We start from the raw sequence: 25942 nt of genomic DNA, 5'->3' as shown, positions 1-25942 counted from the left end.
AAACCCCCCACGAAAAACAGATAGCGTTAATTGCTAAAGTGCTCAGAAAAGCACACTGGAGAAGTTACATTAGTTTTCTATTTGGGTTATGATCCTCATTAATAAAATATATTTGTTTCCCCCTACAGAACATGCACAGACTATGGAAAATATTACTTTATAATACTGTGTATATTAGCATACCAAGGGCTATGTCTGGTGACCAAACCCAATGTATGTGTTAAAATAATATATGCATGTACTATTATGGCAGACTGGAATGGTCTGTGGACATTTACCAGCCTTAATTATATAGACAGACCAGCCAATCAAAAGCATGTGTGGCTTGTGTTGGGATCACTTACTGTATATTTCACTTAAGTGCACCTCCTGGATTGGAAAGGAGATGGGCCAAAATGATGCAAATTGACACTTTTATGGTAATATAAAAAAAAAAGTGAAAGTGTGTAATTGTTTATTTGCAATCGCCAGAAGGGCATCTTGGAACTGGGCGTTTGGGCTACTTACTAAATGCAGCATTCAAAGCTATAAATTGCCCTGTGTGGTGGTGATGTGAGGGGTCAGCAAAAGATCGACCGTCACAGACCATAACCTGAGACCTCCCAACCCGACAGCTCTATTTATAGACGTGCCTGACCCGCCCACCAAAGACTTTATGAAAAGGGTCCAGGCAAGCATGTGCCTATGAATAGAGGCAGCTGGAGGCAAAAGCAGTCATTGTAGGGTCACAGACAAGAAGGAAAGGAAGAGCTTAATATCCAAGTCTGGCAGGCTTATGCAGAAGGCGGCCCAAACACAACCGACCCATTGGTTTCAAGTGCCATTGCACTTACTGTTCTTTAATAGAGAGTATCCTTTCCTGCCTGCAGAATATGTAGAAACAGAAAGAGAAGTCTTGGTGAGAGTGCAATTACAGGAATATATAGATTTATTAAAGGGTTGTTCACCTTAAAAACTTTTTTCAGTTCAGTTGTTTTCAGATAGATTTTTAACCTTCTAAGACAGTTCAGGGGGGTTGCCGACTCTAAGGGGCCGATTCACTAAGCTCGAGTGAAGGATTCGAATGAAAAATACTTCGAATTTCGAAGTATTTTTTGGGTACTTCGACCATCGAATGGGCTACTTCGACCTTCGACTACGACTTCAATTCGAACGAAAAATCGTTCGACTATTCGACCATTCGATAGTCGAAGTACTTTCCCTTTAAAAAAAACTTCGACCCCCTACTTCGGCAGATAAAACCTACCGAAGTCAATGTTAGCCTATGGGGAAGGTCCCCATAGGCTTGCTAAACTTTTTTTGATCGAAGGATTTTCCTTCTATCGTTGGATTAAAATCCTTCGAATCGTTCGATTCGAAGGATTTAATCGTGTCGATCGAACGAAAAATCTTCGATCGATCGTTTAGCGGCTAAATCCTTCGACTTCGATATTCGAAGTCGAAGGATTTCAATTCGAGGGTCGAATTTCGAAGTATTTTTTACTTCGAAATTCGACCCTTAGTGAATCTGCCCCTAACTGTTCTAAATTGATACATTTCTTATGTTTTTCCCTGATTGAGCAGAATCTCTGGGTTTCATTAAAGGGCATGTAAAGGCAAAAAAATAAAATCCCATTCTTACTTTCTTTAATGAAAAAGAAACCTATACTTTAATTAAAAAATGTGTACCGTTTTTATTAGAAACCTGACTGTATGCAGTGAAATTCTCCCTTCATTTACTGCTGTGGATAGGAATTGTCAGATGGTCCCTAACTGCCATGCCGAACTCAAGCAGCTTTGTTTATGACGATCGCTATGCAACCCAGACCACCCTGAGCATGTGCACAGTCTTAGTCTTGCAAAGATGTTTAACAAAGTTACAAGATGGTGACCCCCTGTAGCCAACTTTGAAAGCATAAATTATTTGTTTGCTTTGGCTTGTGGTTCATGTTTATATTTAGTATACAACATACAGCATTTCTAGCTTTATTCTATTTTAGACTTTACATGCCCTTTAAAGGCAGCTGTTAGAATTGATACAATAGTTGCTAATATTCCACAGATACTGCTGAAAAATGTATTGACTAAATGTAGCAATTTGTAACAGCTCAGAATTCTCCTGGATCACTGAACTGCCAAACTAAAACACCACAGACAAGAACATTCAACTTCAATTTTGGGAAAACGGTAAAAACGGACTAATGGAAAGCAATTTTAAAAAGTCTGTTTATGGTGAACAATCTGAAAACTACCGAACTGAAAAAAAGTGTTTGGAAGGTGAACAACCCCATTAAAGAAAAACACTATCACCTTGATTTACTTTCCATGCATTCTTTATTCCAAAACAACCATAGCACTGTCCTCAAGCAACAATAAACAAATCATAATCTATTGTGATTATTTTACAAAATAATCCAGAGACTCACAGTATATTAAGGCGAGACCCCCTTTTACACAGACCGAGAATGTCTGAAAGTCATTGTTTTGTTCTCTAAAGGGAGTACATGCCTTCCCAGCACACAGGGTTAACGCACTGCGTCTAACTCCCGCGGCAGGGCTGGGTTAATAAACCCACGAGTAGTGTTACCTCCAAGTATTTAGATTGTGCCTTTCCAGTGTGGAGTTGAAAAAAATAAGAAATTAATCAAAATCAGATGTAAAGGAAAATTGATTATTTTCCCCCCCAAAAAATGTTTACGTTTAAGCATTTAAGTATATTCCCCAGAACCATTATAAAAACATTTTGTACCAAAAAAAACAACACAGGGATAAAATCCATAACAAAATGCTTTTGGTTATATTAAAAAAACGAGTCACGTATTATTGTGCAAGGACCAAAATAAACAGAACTCTGCAAAGTCCTTGTGGTAAAGAGAACTTGCAAAGATCTGCATGGAATGCATCTTGAAATAATGGGACAGGGAAATCAGTTTGGGGTTCTTAGGATTATCTAGTTTTACATTTTCCCATAGATTTAAATCTGACAGTCCATGTTTGTTTCTACTAAAATGCCATGGGGCACTTGGTATATATACTTTGAATGGGATTGTTAAACTGCATCAATGAAGCTTTTCAATAGGTCATACATTGATGACTGAATAATTATAATGAATATATCTTCCATGATACGTCTAAAAGAAAATAGGAATTTAAGACAATGTTCCATCACAATACCACATCTATAAATGTTACTGAACAAGCAGAATGCCGTCATTCATAAAGGGAACCATCTGAAGATGAACGTCGGCATCATCAGCTGAAGGTCAGATCCAAAAGAGCGTTTATAAAGCCAGCTGATCCATAGCGTTGTAGTGGTGGGACTGACTGGCAGTAGAAGACAGAAGTTCTTCAAAAGGATGTTGTGTAAACAAGTTCCAGAATATAAATGGTGCTCTAGAAAAGAAAGATTTCCAGGATCTTTTGGTGTCTTTAAAAAGTTGAGATTTAAGTTACAGCAGCTGATTGTACATTAACAATAAAAAGAAAGACCGGTGCCACCGGATGCTTGATCTTTGTAATCCGACCCAGCAGGGTATTTATGGGCAGTGTCAAGGGATGCCCAGCACCGCAGTGGACGTCAGGTCGGACGTGACCCTCTGTTATTCACAGTAACTGAGGTAAGAGAACGAAGCTCTCAAGAGTTGGGAAGCTCATGCGATATAAACTGCTTAAGTCTCTCTAGATATTGGGCATAGAGCTCTATGTCATTGTGCCCGGCTCCTTCTACCCAGAGGGGCTCCACAGCTCGCGGACACCGCTCGTACATAGCCAATCCATGTGAGAAATCGATGACTTCATCTTCTGTGCCATGGATTATCAGCACCGGGGAGGTCACCTTTGAGATTTTATCAATGCTGAATGGAATTGGAGAAAAGAGAATTAGTTTTTTTATAGGGAGTTAATAAACTGACAAAAAGTCCTCTAAATGCATGCATAATACACATTGGCCAACTCAAAGGGAAAGCCCTTCAGTCGCTCCTGGTAATGCTACAGTTGTTGAAGTTGCTACTTCTCTACAGGTATGGAAGATATCTGAAAACCTGTTCTCCAGAAAAAATTACAGGAAGGTCAACTCCCATAGATGCCAATTTAAACATATAATAGAACAGTACCTTGTACTCAAAGGAACAGTTTAGTGTAAAAATAGAAACTGGGTAAACTGATAGGTTGTGCAAATATAAAATGTTTCTAATATAGTTAGTTAGCCACATGTAATGTATAAAGGCTGGAGTGACATAATAGCCAGAAAACTACTTCCTGCTTTGCAGCTCTCAAACGCTGATTTTGTCAGCGACTTGAAGGGGGCCACATGGGACGTAACTGTTCAGTGAGTTTGCAATTGATCATCAGCATGCTGGTTATATTCAAAAGTGAACAATTGTGACCAATGTGCCCCTGATTGGTTACTCCCTGGCAACCAATCAGTGGAAACCCAAGAGTGCTGCAAAGCAGTAAGTAGTGTTCTGTTAGACATCCAGTCACTCCATTACCCTTTTGGCTAACTATATTAGAAACATTTATTTTGCACAGCCTATTTACTCAGTTTTTATTTTTATACTGAACAATTCCTTTAATCCTTATTGGCAGTAAAACAACTCTGTTGGGTTTATTTAATGTTTAAATAAAGAAAGACCCCTTATTTAGAAAACTCCAGGCCCTGTGCATTCTGTTTAACAGGTCCCATACCTGTACCAGCAACTTTTGTGTCGTGTGAAAATCAAAGAAGTGCAGAGAACTAACCCTTGCCAACAAGATTTTTGTTAGCCCATGGCAGCTGACTAATCAGCTCTAACAGGTCTGTACCACTTCCCTTCTACTCTGGAGTTAAAAGAACATTAATGCAGGAGTGTTTCCCCTGTTAACATATGCATACTAGTAAGAGCTACCACTGGAGCTTTTTTTGGCATCACTAGTAAGGCCCACCCTCCCTGTTACAAAGTTTATACTATGGAAAATATCCTATAAACTAATAATATCTACTCTAAAATATATTTACAGTTGAAGTGTGCCATAACTGCATAATGGGAAAGATTGCAAACAGAGAGCATTCATATAGTAAGAAGTAATTATTTTATAAATCTTAATGAGTCATGTGACATTAGAGGTATTACTAAGAAGCCTAATTATAGCTTGCGCATATAGGAAGGTTAACACATCTACTTCCCTCCACTTTGATTAGAATTCTCTACATCCAGAGCAGCCCAACATACACCCAACCTACAGGGCACACTATATAAAGTGTTAAGGGGTGTCCTGACTGCTTATCTTTGCTTCCATGCTGCCTTGGATATATTCAAGCACTTGACAAGTGCTGGGATAAAAGGATTAGGTATATAGGAGGATGTTAAGCCATTTACAGCTGTTTGCATTCCAAGTTACTTATGACTTGATTTTACGCTGATAATTCTTCCACTTGCTTCTGCTTAAAGTATTAGGACCTAAGACTAATGGGATGTGTATCCCCAGCAGACTAGAAACAGCCAGTTACTATATTAGAGGATGATGAACCCAAACTACAGACACCGGTTACAGTACATAAATGTGCAACCACCAGAGGCGTATTGCTAACCTTCTACACTGGGCCCAGCACAGGACCTGGGGACTTTTGTATGGGAATGGAGTGTGCCACCACCATCTTACTGTATACTTACAGGTATCCCTTGCACCATAAGCATAAAATTGAGCAACTGCACAGTACACAAATGATCAGTTGTTCACCAGACTAGGGTAGCAGCACATGCTTTTACAGGAGTGCAGGTTCATAGCAGGTGGTAAGCAGTAGTTGTGGGGTGTGGTTAATGACAAAAGAAATTCGGATGCACACCTGTTAGTTACAATTGTGTCCAAACTGTGATTTATTTGAAGCCCAAAGTATACATCACAAAGGGGCATTGTTTCGGACCCCTCCGGGTCCTTTATCAAGCCTTTCTTTTGTCATTTACCCACTGACCCTTATGCGAGGGAAGGGTCTTCCGGATAAGCACTCTACACTTACAACAAGTGTGTTGGGATTAGGTTGAGCTCTCCATGTTCGTGGGGTGTGGTTAAGTGATTTTGTGATAAGTCCTCCTTAAGGGCAGGGGCACATGGGCAGATTCGGGGAGATTTAGTCGCCTGGAGACTAATTGCCTGTTCTTTGGGGCGACAATCTCCCGAACGGCCTTCCGCCTGCTAAAATGAAAAATCGCCTGCGCCAATGCACTCGTGACGCTTCGATTTCCGAAATCGCCCGAAGTTTCCTCGTGAGGCAACTTCGGAAATCAAAGTCCCGCGAGTGCCATTGCGCTGGCGTTTTCTCATTATAGCATGGGGAAGGCAGTTTGGGGAGATTGTCGCCCCGCAGACAAGGCGATTAGTCCTTAGGCGACTAAATCTCCCCGAATCTGCCTGTGTGAACCTGCCCTTAAACTTCCTTTTCAGCCAACTTTCTTCGTGCAGCATTTGTTTCAGCAGTTAGTCTGTTCAAAAGAAATCCCACATCCTAAGATTGACAGACATATTGTGCAGGTTGTGATGGACAGATGCATCCTGCTAATTCCTAACTTGCACACTACTGAGCAGAAAACATACAAGCATGGGGCTCTAGACAAAACAAATTGTGTATGTTATATCAGCTATCCAGTGCTCCTTTTAGTTCAAAATGACTAATGCTTTGACAAATGACTAATAAGGCAAGCTTTGGCATTTGCTGAACCATTTCTCACTAGTTTTATGGAGGTCACAAGCATTCTGCATAACAGAACCCATATCTTTACTAGAAAATATACAGAATAACAGCTACAATGTTCTCACCTAGGGAAGGCGTCGAAACAGTAGGTCTTCCTTGTGTCAGGAAAAGCAACCCGTAGTCCCGACATCAGAGGGGAGTGAAGAATGACAGCTGCACATTCATAGCGAGAAGCCAAGTCCACTGTAGGTACAGTACCAATACTCTGACCATAAAGTATAATATTCTCAGGGGTGACTCCATATCTGCAATGAGACATAAAATTAGATATTAAAAATAAGCATCAACACTGGAAAATTCATACATAGATGCCAAGCCAAATAAGCACTAGTGGGAAAAAAAAGCTTGCAAAATGTACCATATGTAACTTAACCACAAACATAAACTGTTTATATTTGGGACAGAATAAACTCTATTGAAACGTTACAGCAGAGATGGAAAGCCTCAAACCTTGGCCCTGGCAGCCAAATTACGACACATAATCCCCATCCAACCACAAGATACTAAGTAGTTGCAGCAGCTCCAGGGCAGAGTTTCTACAGAATATCGGAGCTACGTGTGTATAGCATGTCAATAATAGGGAGAGCATGTCTCCATGAATGTATATGTGTGAATAACAGGATTGTGTGTTCAATTATTCAGTTGAAGGAATAACTTTTCTTCTGATCATCCTACAAACAGTGGACGGAAGATTTTTTTCTTTCTTTCTTTCTATTATTCTGTGACGGTGAACTGCTACTTAAGTAGGACACCGATAAAGGTGAGAGTGTGGGTCTAATAATCCAACTACAAGTGGAAGAACTGACATTTCCTTTTTTTCTTCTTCTACTTTCATGTTTTAACACCATCTCTTAATCCCCAAAGACCTGGAACGTGCGTAAGGGCTCTTACTCACTGGCGTTCTGACCTGCGCTCCCCTGCGTTCCGTTTTTTGGCGTTCAGCCGCAGGGGAGCGCAGGAATAGACGCATGTCATTATTTCAAATGGGGCTGTACTCACTCAGGCGCGTGCAGGCGCCGAACGCAGGTTGAGACGCAACATGCTGCATTTTTACTGCGTTCGGCGCCTACATGCGCCTGAGTGAGTACAGCCCCATTTGAAATAATGACATGCGTCTATTCATGCGCTCCCCTGCGGCTGAACGCCAAAAAACGGAACGCAGGGGAGCGCAGGTCAGAACGCCAGTGAGTAAGAGCCCTAAGAGAATGAAGGCGGGTAACTGATCGATATCTACAGGTGTTCAACACGCGATTGGCACAGACAAACCAGTTGGTTGCACCTGTTTCTGGGAATGTTTGATCAGTTCTCTTGTCCTAACTGGATTAACTGGTTATGCTTCACTGGCTTGTTTAATCAGATTTAATGTCATAAAAATAAAGTCTGATAAACAGATGCTGACGTAAAACATTTGTGCATTACGTTCCAGTAAAAGGAAGCTAAATCACATGACTCTTTGACTAATCAACTCCTTACATAGCTATAGTGTGCCAGTGTTACAGTAATCCCAAAACAGGTGATCATTTGGCAATCACACTCCTGCCAGCAATTGTCTGGCAGTAATTCACAGTATGCGTCAGACATATTTTGTGCTGCTAATTACGGATATACAGGATTACAACAATTTAGACAAAGGAAAACATTTAAGGTTTAAAATTTATATATATTTTTTACCAAACTTGATTATTTTTTCTGTAAGCACCACAACTGCCACTACTATTTTAAGCATTGAGTTAGTTCCTGCATTTTTATTTGAGCTCTATACAGTTAAAAGCCTTTGTCTGTAGAAATCATTATTTTATTTATAGAACGCCAGCAAGTTTCAGAGCAGTTTACAGTAATTTAAAATAAAAAGGGGTCTTACAATAATTTAATAAACATGGGTTTGAGTAGAAAAAAATGAGTTACAGGGCCCTACTCCGCAAGAGCTTACAATCTAAAGGGTTAGGGTACATTTGAAACATAAGGAATATAAAACTGGTTTTAAGTTGATGTCTGGTTAATCAAGCTACACTGAATATGCTTCCCTAAACAGCTGGGTGTTTAGGGAACACTTGAAAGCTTGGAAGGAAGGGGAGAGTCTGACAGTAGAGTCCTGCAGCGGGTCGGGTACCCGCGGGTTACCCGCAAAAACCTGCAGTACCATGCGGGTTTTTCGTTGAAGTTCAAGGTGCGGGTATACCCGCGGGTCGGCGGTTCTGCGGGTTTGCGGGTTGCGGATCTTCTCAATATAAATATTTGTTCCTTTTTTCTGGTCACGCCCACTTCCGATGATGTCATTTCCGGTACACAATGACAGCACTTCCGGTTTTACTCCCTTTTTTCTGATCATATCTACTTCCGATGATGTCACTTCCGGTTTATAATGACAGCACTTCCTGATTCTTGATGGTCAGCAGGTCGCGGGTCCGGGTTGCAGAGAAGGTACTTGCGGGTCGGGTCGGGTTGCGGGTCCAATCGGGTAAGAATGCGGGTTGCGGATTGCAGGTTGCGGGTACGGGTCGGGTTCGGGTCCCACAAAATGGACCCGCGCAGGACTCTATCTGACAGCTCTAGGCAGAAAGTTCCAGAGACAGGTAGAAACATGAGAGAAGACTTACAGTCAGGAATGGGATGAGGAGAAGGTCAGAAGAAAAGTGTAGATTGCAACAAAGCGTGGGTATTTTGAGATCAGAGCAGTTATATAGGGAGAGGTTTCATTGTTAAGGGCCTTGAATCTAGAGGCCATCTTTTAACTGGAAACATTTTCAGTAACAAGAATAACGGTCCTTTAACACAAGTTTTCCTCATTTCCATGAGCAACATCATTATCATATTCCCTAGAGAGTCTCTTCTCCAAAGTAAACAACCTTAACTTGGTTAACCTTTCCTCATAAGTGAAACTTTCCATACCCTTTATCAGCTTAGTTGCTCTTCTTTGGACTTTCACTATCATTATATAGGACTGGATACCCAAACCCAAAGCTTGCCGGTGCTTTTTAAAGGGGAAGGATGAGCTTCGCTGGCAATAATCTATCTATCTAAACACGAACTAGGATATCAATCTGACAGCATATCGTGAAGAAAAGTAAAAGAAGCCAGTGCTGAGGCCATATAATAAAAAAGTCACGTAAGGCTCCAAATATATTTATATGGGGCCCCTATAGAAATATGATCATGCTGAAAATTGATAAGCAGCTTCTGGCTCCACAACCACCACATGTCCTGAATGTAAATGTATGCTGTAGGTTTAAGGATTACTTTCACTGGAATAGCAGACCTTGGACCTCATGGAAAATGGCCACAAAGCATTATTCCTCCTCCACCAAAACTTCTCTTGGCATTAGCTAAGTGCACACTCAAAGATTGGACTTACAGTGGAATGGTGGTAAAAATGACACCAATCCAGCTGACTCTTAGCATTGTACATAGTGACTGTAGCTTGCGTGCAGCCGCTTGCTAGCTTATACTCATGCTCACAACAAATGGCTCTTATGCTGTGATGTTAAACACTTAAAGGGATACGGTCATGATTTTTATTGCTTAAAGGAAAACTATACCCCCAAAATGAATACTTAAGCAACAGATAGTTTATATCAAATTGAATGACATATTAAAGAATCTTACCAAACTGGAATATATATTTACATAATTATTGCCCTTTTACATCTCTTGCCTTGAACCACCATTTCGTGACTCTATCTGTGCTGTCTCAGAGATCACCTGACCAGAAATACTACAACTCTAACTGTAACAGGAAGAAGTGAGGAAGCAAAAGACACAACTCTGTCTGTTAATTGGCTCATGTGACCTTACATGTGGTTTGTGTGTGTACACAGTGGGGGTCATTTATAAAGTTCGCGCAGCGCATATTTTTCGCAAATGGTTGTATTGCGCATGTTTTTTGCTGAGCGCTAATATATTGCACTGCTCTGCCCGTCTTTCCGGTTTTTGCGAATTCACAGTGTGAATAAGTTTTCGCAAATGGCGCACATATGAGAATGGAGTTCGCGCGAGCGCACCCAATGTGCGAGGTTGTTGTGCGCAAAAATAGCGTTAAATTCGCAGTTTGCAAAACTGTTTTGCGAATATTTTATCCGCCACCAAAGTTGTGGCATAATTGAGTCGCAGAGTGTGCGCATAAAGATTCGCAATTTGCGAATTGTGACATATTTATAAAGCCCCTTTAGACATTCGCATTGTGAATAAAAAATTCGCAATTCTGTATGCACCCTCTTATTCAGCTTTATAAATATAACCATGCACAGGGCAAATATATTCACTTTGCGAACCAATCTGCCCTGCGCGAACTTTATAAATGACCCCCACTGAATCTTACGATCTCAGGGGGCGGCCCTTATTTTTTAAAATGGCAATTTTCTATTTATGATTACCCAATGGCACATACTACTAAAAAAGTATATTATTATGATAATGGTTCATTTACATGAAGCAGGGTTTTACACATGAGCTGTTTTGTTTTACTCAGTATCTTTTAATAGAGACCTACATTGTTTGGGGGGTATAGTTTTCCTTTAATTACATGGTTTACACTGCAATAATTCACTCTACCATATGAATTTTGTTCCTGAACCAACAAGTATATATTTTTTTGATTGTAATATTGGTGTGCAGGCAGCCATCTCAGGTCATTTTGCCAGAGACTGTGCTTTCAGAAAGAGCCAGCGGTTCAGGATGGAACTGCTTTCAGGCAGGCTGTTGTTCTCCTACTTAGTGTAACCGAAGGAGTCGCAATGGGACATGGATTTTTACTATTGAGTGCTATGCTCATATGTACCAAGGAGCGGTTATCTTGTGTCAGCTAGCTATTATCCGTTTACCTTACCATTGTTCTATTGTTAAGATGCTGAGGGGGCAGGGGGAATGGAGGGGGTGATATCACTCCAACTTGCAGTGCAGCAGTATAGATTTACTGAAGTTTATAAGAGCACAAGTCACATGACTGGGGCACCTGGGAAACAGATGATATGTCTAGCCCCATGTCATATTTCAAAATTCAATATAAAATATGTGCTCTTTTGAAAAACTGATTTCAGCGCAGATCTCTGCTAGACCAGTACTATTAACTGATGCATTTTTGGGGGAAAAAAACGTGTTCCCATGACAGAATCCCTTTAAGGAAGCAGTTTGCACCTACAAAACCTGAGGGCATGCGATTTCAGAACAAGATTCAATACTCCTGGGCATATAGGGTACCTTAGTGTGAACATCAAGCCTTATATGCTATTATAAAACAGACTGCAAAATGCAGCCATTTAACTTAAAACCAAGAATAGCAAAATTCCTTTAGCACAGCTATAGTATATCCCTCTTTTTTGCGGGAAAGACATTCTTGAATTTTTTTTTCTGGGGGACAAAACAAACAGAGGGCAAAAAAGAAATGAAAAAGTGGGGACAGAAAAGGTAAACAGTTAACAAACAGGCTGTAACAAGAGGATTAACCCAGGATGAAGATAGTAAATATACTGAACTTTCAACTCAAGCATTTGCCTCTTTTACACAAGCTCATATTACAACTGTGGTTATACTTTTAGAAGGGATATACCGTCCTCTCCTTTATCTAATATTGATTGATCAGGAGTGCAAAGTTTTGGCAATATGCAGAACACACAATGAAATACAAACTGAAAGTCTCTACTGACGTGATGAGTCTGTGGTTAATTTGCAGTGTTTGTGTATATTCAACATTGACATCATATTTGGACTTGCTATTGAATTTTTAGAGCAATTCTTCAGGCTGCTCCTGAAAGTATAAGAGGGGCTTGAAATGGTGACAAAAATATTTGGGAATGTTAGATCTGTAGCAAAACCCTACAAAACTGTCATTTTTAATATCTGTCTCATTTCTGCATCTTATTAATACTTCAGCATGTAAACGTGGCTTCACTGAGAAACACTGAATTATCTTGATAATAAAGCAAGAATGGCAAGCTAAATGCTTTGAAAGTATGCAACCGTGTTACACTGCTATTAGCAATAAACTAAGTATACTGGGTTTATTTAAAAAAATGGTGACTGTTTGCACTTAAAGGAACAGTAACACTAAAAAATAAAAGTGTCCTAAAGTAATGGACATATAATGTACTATTGTGCAGCACTGCTAAAATTGGTGTGTTTGCTACAAAATTACAATACAATAGTGGGCATGTGGGCAGCCATTCAGAGCTGAAAATGAGAAAAGGCACAGGATACACAGCAGATAAACTATGTAGTATACAATGGGATTCTTCAGAATTTATCGGTTATTTACTATGTGTCCTGTACTTAAATGGCTTACACGGTAGATTATTTATATTAACTATAGTTGTTTTTCTGAAGCAAACACACCAGTTTTGCCAGTGCAGGGCACAAGTACATTATACTGTCTTTCCTTTATAAAGGTGTCATTTTTTGGCGTTACTGTGCCTTTAAACCCATAGGTGTGATGGAAGTCTGGACTAATACAGGGAACAGACCTGTCCAATATCTATGGGGGCTCCTTTGATCTTTTAACTCATCTGTACAGTTTTTTTTGCCATTCAGTAAAGTGGTAAGGGCGGTGTAACAGCAGTAGAGTGCACAAAAGCAATGTGAACTTTGCAAAATGCAGATAATATCTAATTTTACCCCAAAGCACTTTGTGTGGGTCTAGAAGGGCAGTCTATCCTATCAAAGGCTGAGATGGCCCATGCCTGGCTTGAAATGAGCAAAGTATGGCAAGTATGGCAAGCATAAGCAAATACACTAGAACATTAGACCTAACACACAGTATATTACCCCTATTGGATTAGAGGACTTGCCTGCAGTAGCCCGAGCAACCCTTGAATAAACAATGAACTAATTCTGTACCATTGACTTCTATGAACATAATGCTATTTCAGATGCTTTCTCTTGGCTTCTGCTATACAAATACTGCTCAGTCAGTCAAAACACGCAATAAAGTGAAAGGTTGTCTCAGCGAAACTAATGCTCAGCCTGTGTTTTTGGCAGAGAGAACAGCAATCACAGTCCCAGCCAGATTACTTGAGAGACTCGTGGCTGAGCCTTGATTGATTCATCTTACATTAATTGAAGCAGAAATCCAACATTGCACATTCTTGGAGAAACGCCGTGCCACCTGAGCTCTAGCACTTGGGAGTAGGGACGAATTTGAAGAACAGCTTTGCAGTTATTGCAATCTGGATCATTTATCTGAATTTCAGAGCACTTCATTTAACGCCTGCAGCCTAACACCCGAATAGAGGCAAATCAAATGGCATGTTTTTCATTATTGTTTTCATGAGAAAAGGATCTATTGTCCACTTTGTATAGCCATTCCCTGGTGGTGAACATCCAAATGAAAAAAAACCTAGTGGTCTGGACTGGGAAATGTGTGACACCATAAAAATATTCAGCAGCAGGAATAAACTACAGATATAGGATCTATTATCAGAGACCCTTAATCCATACCTCCCAACTATCCCGTTTGCCGTGGGACAGTCCAGATTTTAACAGCTCAATCTTCAGTCCCGGATTGTTACTGAAATGTGCCGACTTTCTATTTGATCTCCAGCACTGAAAAGCTAGAAGAACAAAGTTTCTAAAACTTGATTGGTTTTTGGCAGAGAGCCTAGAATATGTGGCAGGTGTACTTAGATACATTTGTTACAATTTAAGATAAGCAAAGATACAAATGTAACCAAAATAAGATGTCGATTGGGGAAACGGAGACTTGCAGATAATTCACTTTCATTAGCAAAACTGTCCATAACTGACCCTAAAACCCCAAAAATGTGTTCAAGCTTTCCATTACATGCCACGTTTTGTAAAATGGACATGGCAGTCAGTGTATGGCCATAAAATGGGCGTGGTCAAATGTCTATCATGGCATTCTTCTGAGTTTAGTGACTCTTTAAAAGTAACAGTAGACATTATTTCCCTGCAACACAACTGCAAGGGTGGGCACATACAAGGAACTTCTGGCCACACCTTATTCTGTGATAGAAAAAAAGAAAGGTAACCCTCTACTGATAATTCATTGAAGCAGTATCAGTGAAGCGCCACACTTTGAATATTTATAATGCTCATCTTTAATTGGATGCCATTTATTTGCTGTGATTTTAAATTTGTGCTTATGACTGCGTTGAATTCTTTAATCTTATCCATGTTTTCTTCCAATGACCCTCAACAAGTATCCACTGAGTTTCTGGATATAGGCATTTTGAAGGGGAAAAATCAGAGACATTCAACAGCTATCAATGTAAAGTTATAGCTCACTGCACTGCCTCTTGTATAAGCCACCGCAGATCCATATAGAACCTGGTGCTTCAGTACATAATGCAGCACTGTTGCCATTCTCTGTTTAACAAAGATATTATTTACCCACAATAAGGCTTCCATTGTGTCCACACCCAACCATAAAAGTGGTACACAGAAAAGGGGAGTTTAGGCCACTGCACAATTTTGGCTCATATCATTAACTGCTTATAAAGTGAATAAATTGTATACCTCTGTGCACTAAATGCCTAGACATCACATGATTAATTCAGTCAACACCCAACCTCAACCATCTGATTTATCACTATTGAATTTCTAGTTACAGTTGACTACAAATGTCATAAAAAAAAAAAGGGAAAAAAAGTTTTAAACTGTTCGTAAATAGAAGGCTGCACCCAGGACAACTAATAACCTGAGTCTACAACATAATGAAAAGGCAAGCACGGCGTAACAAAACACATGGGTACAGGATTTGTTAATATGTAATACAGGGTTTGTGGTGACGACAACATCAATGCATAATTCTACCTTTAAAGAAAACTAAAGGTATAATCACCAGGGGGTGTACCAACCAGTTATTATAATCATTTACTAAATACCCCGAGCCAGTGCTCCCATTAGGAGAAAACTGAACATTCCTGGGTTATTTCTGAAGAAGCTCATTCCCTCTAATCTTCTACATCTTCTGGGTTCATTTGGCCAGAGCATGCACAGTAGTGTGAGAAAGCGAGATTTCTTTTTATCTAAATTCGCTTTCACTCTACTGCACAAGTACCTGCCCGGACCACAATGAAGAGAAAAGATAGACGAAGAGCTTCTACATATATACCCCTGGCTGATGCAATTTTTAGCAAACAGGAGCCCGAGCCCAGGGTATCTGGTAAGCGATTACAATCACTGAGTGGAGAACTTTTTGGCACCCCTCACAGTGATGATAGCTTTAGTTTAAAGGAAATATGTCGTAATGCAGAAATCCTTATGGTAAGAATGCTGTAACAATCAACCTTTTAGTTTTATGATCTTAAACATACATCTATTAAATCTGAAACCAGCAAGGGGCTCACAAAAACTAAAGATGAATAAACAATGGATACATGATTTAGAAGCATAGTGTAGATTCTAACCACAGCAGGGAGAACTGCTAAAATGAAATATGGAACACTGGAAATACTATTCCAGGGTTGCCACGTGTCTCAACATCCTGCAAATGTCTAACTACAGCCATATGCAGTACATGTATTACCGATCCCCTCCTCCCAACATTACATAATACATCCTGAATCAAACAAGAATACTAACCACAGAGTATCTCAGCAGTAGCAAATGCAGGATAAAGGAGAATAATAATCAGGGAAGGTGCCAGGCGACTAAATCTCCCCGAATCGCCCACTGCGCCCTTACCCTAAGGGGATTGACCCTATAAGGGTTAGGGCAGACTGGCAGATTCGGGGAGATTTAGTCGCCTGGCGACTAATTGCCTCTTCTGAGTGGGGTCAATCTCCCTGAACTGCCTTCCGTCTGATTGAATGAAGAATCGCCTGTGCTAAAAACACTTGTGGCGCTTCGATCTCCGAAGTCGCCCGAAGTTGCATTACAAGAAAACTTCGGGCAACTTTGGAAATCGAAGTTTAGGCTATTAAATCTTCCCGAATCTGCCCGTCTGCCCCAACCCTTATAGGGTCAATCCCCTTAGGGTAAGGGCGCAGTGAGCGATTCGGGGAGATTCAGCGCCTTCCCTCACTCTGCGCTGTCTATAATGAAAAATCACTGGCGCTAATCACACGCAGCGATTATTTTTCCAAATACGAATCGCCACGTGTGATTAGCGCCAGCAATTTTTCATTTTAGCCAGAGCAGAGTGAGGGAAGGTGCCAGGCGACTAAATCTCCCTGAATCGCCCAGTGTGCCCTTACCCTTAGGGCAATGACATACAGAGCTACTAGTAGCAACTACTTGTCACAGCTACAAAAGAGATAGTGATAATCGTCTCTGCTATTTTGTAATCTTCTGGCATTTTGTAGTCACAACAAATAGCAGCTACTAATAGTTCTGTGTGTCATTGCCCTTATAAAGACAGTAAAAGTTATAGCGTAAACCTGACAGACAGGAATAGCAATATAAAAGCATATCCATATCTATAGAATCAGCAAGTCCAAACCAGCAAGAATTTAGTGTTTAGCGACCGTAAGAGAAAAATATATTACCATCCCTATAAAACTCAGCTCTTACAGGAGCACCTAGTTCCCACCAAGGCATGAAATGTTTTACTATTTACATTTCTGTGATCTGTTTGGCTGATATGATTCAGCCAAATTAGTGACTAGCAAAGGAAGGCAAAAGAGGGGGTATGCACAATACCAAGTGTTGCCTACTCCTCACTGTGATATTACTATGTAAGCTTATTAAGCACCATGGGCAGAAGGCCCCCTGGATCACAAACTGAAAAGATCTATAGATCACTACCTTCCAGGTAAATATATTACATACATATACCTCCCAACTGTCCCATTTTCCAAGGGACAGTCCCTCTTTTGACAGCTCAACCCGCAGTCCCTAGTTTGTACTGGAAAGTCCAGATTTTCTCTGCATTGAACAACCAGAATAAGAAACAATGTTGCTAACTTATTTGGCTTTTGGCAGAGAGCCCAGAACAGCCACAGCTGCAGATAAGATAGTTTTGTAACAATTTTGAGATAAGCAAATAAGTAACAAAATAAGATAACAGGTCTCTTGGGAGAAGTTAGACTTACAGGACAATTCACGGTCATTAGCAAAACTGTAATAACTGAAAAAAAAACACAGAAATATGTTCAAACTTTCATAACCTGCCAAATTTTGTTAAATGAAATAAATGTGGCCAGAAAAATGGGCGTGGTCAAAAAAGTGTCCCTCTTATTTCCAAAATGTTGGGAGGTATGCATACGCTCCAGTTCTTTTAATGAAACCAAATTGCAAATACTGTTAAAATAACAAGATCTATTTATTTCCCCAAACTATTAAAAAGGGTAAAGATTCCCTTTAAGTCTTTCAAGCTATGTGGCTAACAGCACATAATACTGCAACTGACAGAAAGTAGGTTTATTATCTCACTGGGGCAAAGACCAGGCCAGTTAATGTTTTTCTCAACCTACAACTCCCCACAGCCAATGAATGATGAACGTGTGTGCCTCGTGTTTTAAAGGCTAGTATTTAAACGTAACTAAGTTGAACAGCGGAAATCAGCAGTAGTAAAGTCTTTAACTTTGAATTCAACAATGGTCTCTGCTGAACGTTAAGGCAAAACAAGACTAAACAATGAAGACAGATGATGACAGGAGACAGAAATGACAGGAGACTGTCTCAGACAGCCAAAAATAATAATCTTCTTTACCTCACTTGGCAAAAAATTGTCAAAATTTCAAGTGACCCCTGCCCTTATTTCCAACTCCTCCAAAGAGTCGCCAATGTATAAAAAATGTTTCAGACCCTGCATGACTTGTGAGCTTAAGATATAATGGATACACTGATCTTTTCGAGGGATGCAACTAGAAGAGTCAGTATTTTGGTAGTATCTTTGCAGAGTGTTCAAAGGCTTCTGTAAAAGTCCACAAACCTGTGGTAAAAAATATCTACTCCAACCTGACCTGGTAGGCCTATGAAAACTTCAAGGGAAAATGTATAAATAAAACAGAACAAAAAACATTCCTTCTAATTATACCAGACAGAACCAAGGCTGAAGTGCTAGCAGTATGTAACTGGGCCACTAGTTACAGGGTACAAACACTCAAGGAAAAAGGTCCCAGAGAGGACCGAAACGTTGGAAATGAACCTGTGAATAAAGACACATTTATTTCACTGAATATGAACGAGTGCGGGTCCATTCATTGGATTGTATTATCAAACATTGACCAACGCACCACCATCGATTGAATTATATCCAGGAGGAGTGCGTTCACTGTACCGACATAATATATATACCGTATATACTCGAGTATAAGCCGAGTTTTTCAGCTCCCAAAATATGCTGAAAAACTCTACCTCGGCTTATATTCGGGTCAAGCGCAATAACGGTCGCCGGCGCCTAAGAATAGTCACAGGCACCTAAGAATAGTCGCCCGCATCTAAGAATAGTCACCCGCGCCTAAGAATAGTCGCCCGCACCTAAGAATAGTAGTCGGCGCCTAAGAATAGTCTCCAAGAATATTCGCCGGCGTCCAAGAATGGTCGCCGGCATCTCCAATGGGAGCAGAAACCCTCAATTTTTTGATTGAAACTTACCAGAAGCTGCTGCCTTTCTCACCCTAGGCTTATAGTCGAGTCAATAAGCTTTCCCAGTTTTTGGAGGTAAAATTAGGTACCTCGGCTTATACTCGGGACGGCTTATACTCGAGTATATACGGTATATATATATATATATATATATATATATATATATATATATATACCTGCCCTGTATTTGTAACGCAGCTTAAGGTAATGACAGATGTGTTACGTCTCAGCAGCTTTTGTTTAGGAAATAGAAAGAACTGTGACAAAAAAGCAGACTGCAGAATGCCTATGTGCTTTTCTACAAAATCACTCGGATGGACCAGATTTGGGGTGAACACCAGATATAAATGGCTATTTATGGCTAGATATAATGGATTATCATTAAATCTGGCCATAGAATTTCTTCTTTGAGCGATGAATGCTTCTTCATTTCAGTCTATGGCGCTACCATTAGCCATTCAGATTAAAATAATTAGAAAAAAGAACACATCAGACGAAGATCTGTCCATTAATTATCAGCAGTTACTTGAAATGCTGTGATACTCCAACCATGATCCATAAACCATCTGTATCTCTGAATCTATGGCCAGCTTTAGTCAACTGGGCAAATAACTGCTCAGCAGGGGGGGATATAAGAAAGCAGGGAATTCCTCCACACTGATGGGGGGGGGTTAAAAGAAAGCAAGGAATTACTCCACACTGATTTGAATAGAATAGAGGGTGTAACCTGCCAGGCGACTGTTCCCTACTACAAATCAAAGTTGCCAAACAAGAGATATAATTATAGAATACAAAAGACAAAATGGTTTGCTAAATATGATTTGTACAGAAAGTATTTTCAGAAAACAGGCAAAAAGACATGTGAAGGTTTATACCAGCAGGGGAATTATCTGTAGAGGACAAATGAAAGCAAAAATGTAAATTCCTTCAGTCAATGGAAATAATTGCAAAGCATTGTGATTATTCTTCATTCTTCTAAAATTAAAGCAGTACTTTCAAACTAATGAAACCCAGAAAAATAAAATGAACAGCATTGATATCTCACATTGCTCTTTGGGAATGCAACTGAACTTGCTTAGTAAAGTTTTAAATTGGGGAAAATGATGAATGCAATATTTACCAATCAAAAGTGAACTTCAGTATGTTTCACAGGGTGGGGGATCCAATCCATGGATAAACAACACAGTTATTTGTGTACAGCCTCAGTAAGGCTAATGTCGCACAAGGCGGATTCTCACCCCTATGTTCCTAGCAGCTTTCTGATGGTCCTACACCCAAAGTCACTGGGTCGCCGGCCCGGAGCAGATTCTGTCACCAACATGTATACTTAAATGCACTTCAGCACCAAAATCTGCTCTATATGCCTTATCCCAGGCTGATGCAGTGGCCTTGCCAAACAAGCAAATCTTTCATTGTATGGCCAGCTTTAGCCTGGTCTTCTCTTTGCTTAAAAACCCACTGACTGGAGAACTTTTCTTTTAACTGCCATTCTGCCAACGCATGCAAAACATAATAAAAACTCCTATGTTACGATACTGGACAAACACATAATCAATGCAACCACAAGGGCTCCCTGGGAAATCCTTTAAAATGAAGGCGAGGTGCTTAGGAGAAAAATGGGGTTCGAGGTTAACAATTATATTCACTGGTGCATAACATATTGGCATCCCCCAGTGAACTGCAATTTCCTTGTCCTTTAAAACTAAATATAAGTATAGGTATAGGATTCAGAAACCCGTTATCCGGAAAGCCTTGAATTACGGAAAAAAGGCCGTCTCCCATAGACTTCATAACACGAAGTCTATGGGAGATGGCCTTTTTCCTGTAATTCAAGGCCGTCTCCCATAGACTTCATTTTATAAAAATAATCCAAGTTTTTAAATATGATTTTCTTTTTCACTGTAGTATTTAAACAGTGCCTTGCACTTGATCCAAACTAAGATATAATTAATTCTTATTGGAAGCAAAACCAGTCAATTGGGTTTATTTAATGTTTACAGGATTTTCTACTTGAGGTATAAAGATCCAAATTACAGAAAGATCAGTTATCCGGAAAACCCCAGGTCCTGAGCATTCTGAATAACAGGTCCCATACCTGTATAAGAAATGCTAATGCTACAGGGTTCATTATGTATCAGCTTCAACACATAAGAGATAATCTGGTTTCTACATAGCAAATGCATTTGTGACATGAAATACTATCAGCACAGGGGGTTATATAGGTAATGCCACTGGAAATTACTTAATCCCTGCCAAAAAAAATAAGAGTACCAGCAGCAGTCACTGGGAAATGGAATAAGAAGACAAGTTATTTTGAAACCAGAGTGCACATGGCCAGAAGGATGTATGTGTTTCCTTCCATATTAAGGCTTCCACATCCTATGCACGTCATTAGGACAATTAGTGATACGTATAGGGGGATACAGGATGGAGTCAGGGGAATACTATGAGCAAATTAGGTTTTGTAGGCTCTGCATTTATATTTAGAAACAGGATAACCTGTGTGCACAACAGTACAGTGCATTCAAGATTCTTAGATAACTCTACATATGAACCCAATACATGTCTACCACCTGTAAAAAGAAAGCCTTTTGCAGAACTCAAGAAGTTACAAAAACCTTTGAGTTCTTAAAGGGGTTTTTCACCTTCCAAACACTTTTTCCCCCGTTATTTTCAGGTTGTTCCCCAGAAATTAAGACTTTTTTCAATTACTTTACATTATTTATTTTTGACTGTTTTTCCAAAATCTAAGTTAAAGTTGAACGTTCTTGTCTCTGGTGTTTTAGTCTGACTAATTCAGGCGCAGACTCTAAACTGTTACAATTGTGCGACTGAGTTTTTACATTTAGTTGATACATTTCTCAGCAGTATCTCTGCAATATTAGCAACTATTGTATCAATTCTAACAGCTGCTTGTAATGAAAGCCAGAGATTCTGCTCAGCAGGGACAAAGATAAGAAATGTATCAACTAAATGTATCCATTTAGATCAGTTTACAGGGTCGGCGACCCCCCCTTCCCAGAGCTGCTTCAGTAGGTGAAAAATTACACTTTACACATGCACATATTTTAGCATATGGTTACTGTGGCGAATAATTAAATAGATGCCCTGTAAATACTTTACATTACAAAGTAGCTCAGTGGCTACATGATCTCGGTTATAGGTTTTGTGAATATCTTTGTGTGTTTATCTTGCTGGTAAAACAAGTGTATTTCCCCAAGAGATGCCTAGTTCATAGATAGCCCAGAGGGAATATTCTCTGAACCAGGCAGGAATGCCTTCTGTGCTATTACCGAACAAAGCTGAGCAAATACTGAGGGGGAGGGGGAATCTCCATATAACCAAGGGCTGGGGCTGTCCTGTTTGCCTTACACCACCTGCCAGCCAACCCCCGGCTCCCAGAACTCAGTCTAATATATTGAAAATGCCTGTCTAACCAGTACCTGTTGCTTACAGTGTCATATTTAGCATCGTCAATTACTTAATGTTTACAATATGTTCAGCAGCTGTAAACTTAAATAGCCAGGGGTCCAAGCTGCACCTCCATGCAACTCTCTAAAAGACTGGCAGAACATTTGCAGGGAAAGTATTGTGACCCCTAAAGTAGCTGTTTAACAGAGTCAATGTGCCATGCATATACAGCCCTAGGCTAAAGACAAAGCAGGACCATGGCAATATTGATTTCAGTTTTAGAAGGTGGGGGTCTGAGTGGGAACAGACATGTCCACTCTCCAGCACCATGGACAGCAGAGCTCTCATCTTCCCTCAAAACTATATTGATATACAGTAGAATGAGTAGAACCTCAATTTTACATCCCCTGATTTTAACCTTTCCTTCATTTTACATTGTTTTGTGGTCTCAACTATATATTATGCACAATACATTTCCCTGATTTTACACCATTTTTTTCTGGTCCCCTGAAAAAACGTAAAATGGGTGTTCTACTGTATGTACCATAGGGTTGTGCTCTAACTGGGATATCACGGCTCATCCGATGACATTTGGGGTAACATGCATCAACCTGGCTATATGTGTACAGATACAATTTTGTTCTGTATTATTTTTAGTATGTGTGTGCTGGGCAGATGATTTTGACCAATATCTTTGTACTACGGGTGTCAGTGTTTTCATGAATCGGCCATGTTTAATAATGGCATCTGCTAATTTACCAGGCTACACTGGTGTTTATGGTGCACTGGCAGTTATGGATCTTCACTCGCTGCAAGTCTGATTGTATGGAACAATGGAAAGGCAGCCATACCGTGTACAGCCATAGCAGCCGTCTGTGCAGCCCATAGAAATATCAGTCTGATATCTAAGAGCATCGGTCAGTGCACGGCTCCCTTTAATAGTGTGTGGATGTGAATATGTGCTATGGGATACAGTGTGTGTATCTCTATAATATACAGAGTATGGTGCATAATAGTACAATAAAGGCTCATCTTAAAACAGGGACACTCATGAAGGAAACCTGGCAATAAGTAGGTTTGGGCCTGTGTCCTTTAACCAGTAGGCCGCTGGTTGGTAATCCCAGGCTAAACCAATCCATGCCCTTAGCCAGCGAGGGTCCAATGACTAATTAGGGGTGGTGTGTAACTATAGAAGAAGCAGACCCTGTGCCTGCAGGGGGCCTAGAAGGTATAAAAGCCCTAATTCATATACAATTTCAATAAATATTGGTAAAACAAATCCTATGCTAAACATTTTGGGGGCCTGAAAAATAATTTGCTGTCGGGCCCAGAAAATAGGGATGCACCGAATCCAGGATTCGGCCGAATCCTTGTGCATGGCTGATCAAATCCTAATTTGAATGTGTAAATTAGGTGTGGGAAGGGAAATCACGTGACTTTTATCACAAAACAAGGAAGTAAAAAAAACTTCCCCCCCCCCACGTATTCCTTTCCTGACCCTAATTTGCATATGCAAATTAGGATTTGGTTCAGTGTTCGGCCAAATAATGCACAAAGGATTTGGGGATTAGGCCAAATCCCAAAAAGTGGATTTGATGAATCCCTACTTAAATATCTAGTTACGTCACTGCAACAAGTCCAATGACTAATTACTGACTCCATTGGCTAATTATTGACTCCATTGGCTAATTATTCAGTCCATTGGCTAATTATTCAGTCCATTGGCTAATTACTAAATCCAATGACTAGTAGCCAAGTCCAATGACTAGTTGCCGAGTCCAATGACTAGTTGCTGAGTCCAATGACTAGTTATTAAGTCCATTGGCTAATTATTAAGTCCGATGACTATTTGCAGAGTCCAATGACGAATTATTAAGTCAAATGACTAATTATTAATTCCAAAGACTAATTACCGAGTCCAATGATTAATTAATAAGTCCAATAGCTAATTATTAAAGGGATACGGTCATCTGAAAACATGTTTTTTTCAAAACACATCAGTTAATAGTGCTACTCCAGCAGAATTCTGCACTGAAATCCATTTCTCAAAAGAGCAAACAGATTTTTTTATATTCAATTTTGAAATCTGACATGGGGCTAGACATTTTGTCAATTTCCCAGCTGCCCCTGGTCATGTGACTTGAATATAAAAAGATCTGTTTGCTCTTTTGAGAAATGGATTTCAGTGCAGAATTCTGCTGGAGCAGCACTATTAACCGATTCATTTTGAAAAAAAAATGTTTTCCCATGACAGTATCCCTTTAAGTACAATGGGTAATTCTTAAGTCCAATGGCTAATTCTTAAATCCAATGACTAATTATTAAGTCCAATGACTAATTGCCGAGTCCAGTGACTAATCAATGTGTCAGTTCTTACCGAGTTCTCAGGGCGTGCCAGGCCGCCTCGATGTCCGCATAGAGGTTCTTCTCGCTGGGTTTGCCGCTGCTCACCCCGTAGCCGGAATAATCGTAGGAGAAGATGTTGCAGTTGATGCGGGTGCCCAGGCCGATATAGAAGCTGCACATCTGGCCCAGATCCACCGCGTTCCCGTGGGAGAAGAGTAACGTGTATCGGCTGCCGGGGGAGCAGCGCACGAACATGCAGCCCAGGAAGCTCCCTCGCTCGGTCCGCCATCGGAACACTTCCACCGCGTCCAGCTCCCGCTGCGAGTACTGCCAGTCCGCCCGCTCCGACAGGTGCAAACTGCAGGCCGCCGGCTCTCCGCTCCCCTCCTCCCTCGGGGGCTGCTGGGCGGTGCTTGCCGGGGCCTCCATCTCCCGCACGGTATAGGTGGGCTCCGGGGGCAAGAAGGCCAGTTTGGCAGCGATGCGGCTTGGGCAGGGCGGGCAGCAAAAGAGCCAGCACAGCTCCCCCAAAGAAAAACCGTTCATCCTGGGTCCCTGCTCGGGCATTGGGGCGGCCCAGGCCGGAGGAAAGGACGGGACCAAGGAGGAGGGTAACAGGGGGGAGGCTCAGAAGTGCCCGTCCTTGGCACCCAGGTAGTAGCCCGCAGTTACCTCCTCATCTGACTGCTTCTCCCGCACGGCCTGTAGCTGCTTCCGGGAAACGAGACCGACGACTATCAGAAGAGTGCTGCCCCCTAGCACGGCGGAGACAGACGCTGCGCAGGAAACGACAGCGCGAGGATTCCTGGACATATTAGACTCGTTTGTATTTTTTTTGGAACTACAATTCCCAGCATTCCTTAGCAGACCCTTCTCCAGCACATGAGACGATACAGGTTAATGGGTTTCGATGTCCTACCAACGTCAAGTAGAACCGTCTTCCCATAGATCATGTATTTCTTTATTACTTGATATTAAAGGGGCAGTGTTTGCACAGGG

At 40.7% G+C, this 25942-nt stretch overlaps 1 protein-coding gene across 1 annotated transcript; it reads right to left on the bottom strand.

Moving 5' to 3' along the window:
* Positions 1–2294: 2294 nt before the first annotated feature.
* abhd17c.S (abhydrolase domain containing 17C S homeolog) lies at positions 2295–25631 on the bottom strand (the record flags this gene model as incomplete). Its single annotated transcript, NM_001093451.1, is given in 3 exon segments — positions 2295–3833; positions 6772–6951; positions 24975–25631. Coding segments are annotated over 3 exon segments (936 nt in total). The 3' UTR covers positions 2295–3613.
* Between the last annotated feature and the right edge of the window lie 311 nt (positions 25632–25942).

Source organism: Xenopus laevis, chromosome 3S (assembly GCF_017654675.1).
Source record: "Xenopus laevis strain J_2021 chromosome 3S, Xenopus_laevis_v10.1, whole genome shotgun sequence".
NCBI classification, from domain to species: domain Eukaryota; kingdom Metazoa; phylum Chordata; class Amphibia; order Anura; family Pipidae; genus Xenopus; species Xenopus laevis.
This window is presented reverse-complemented; position numbering and strand designations above follow the sequence as displayed.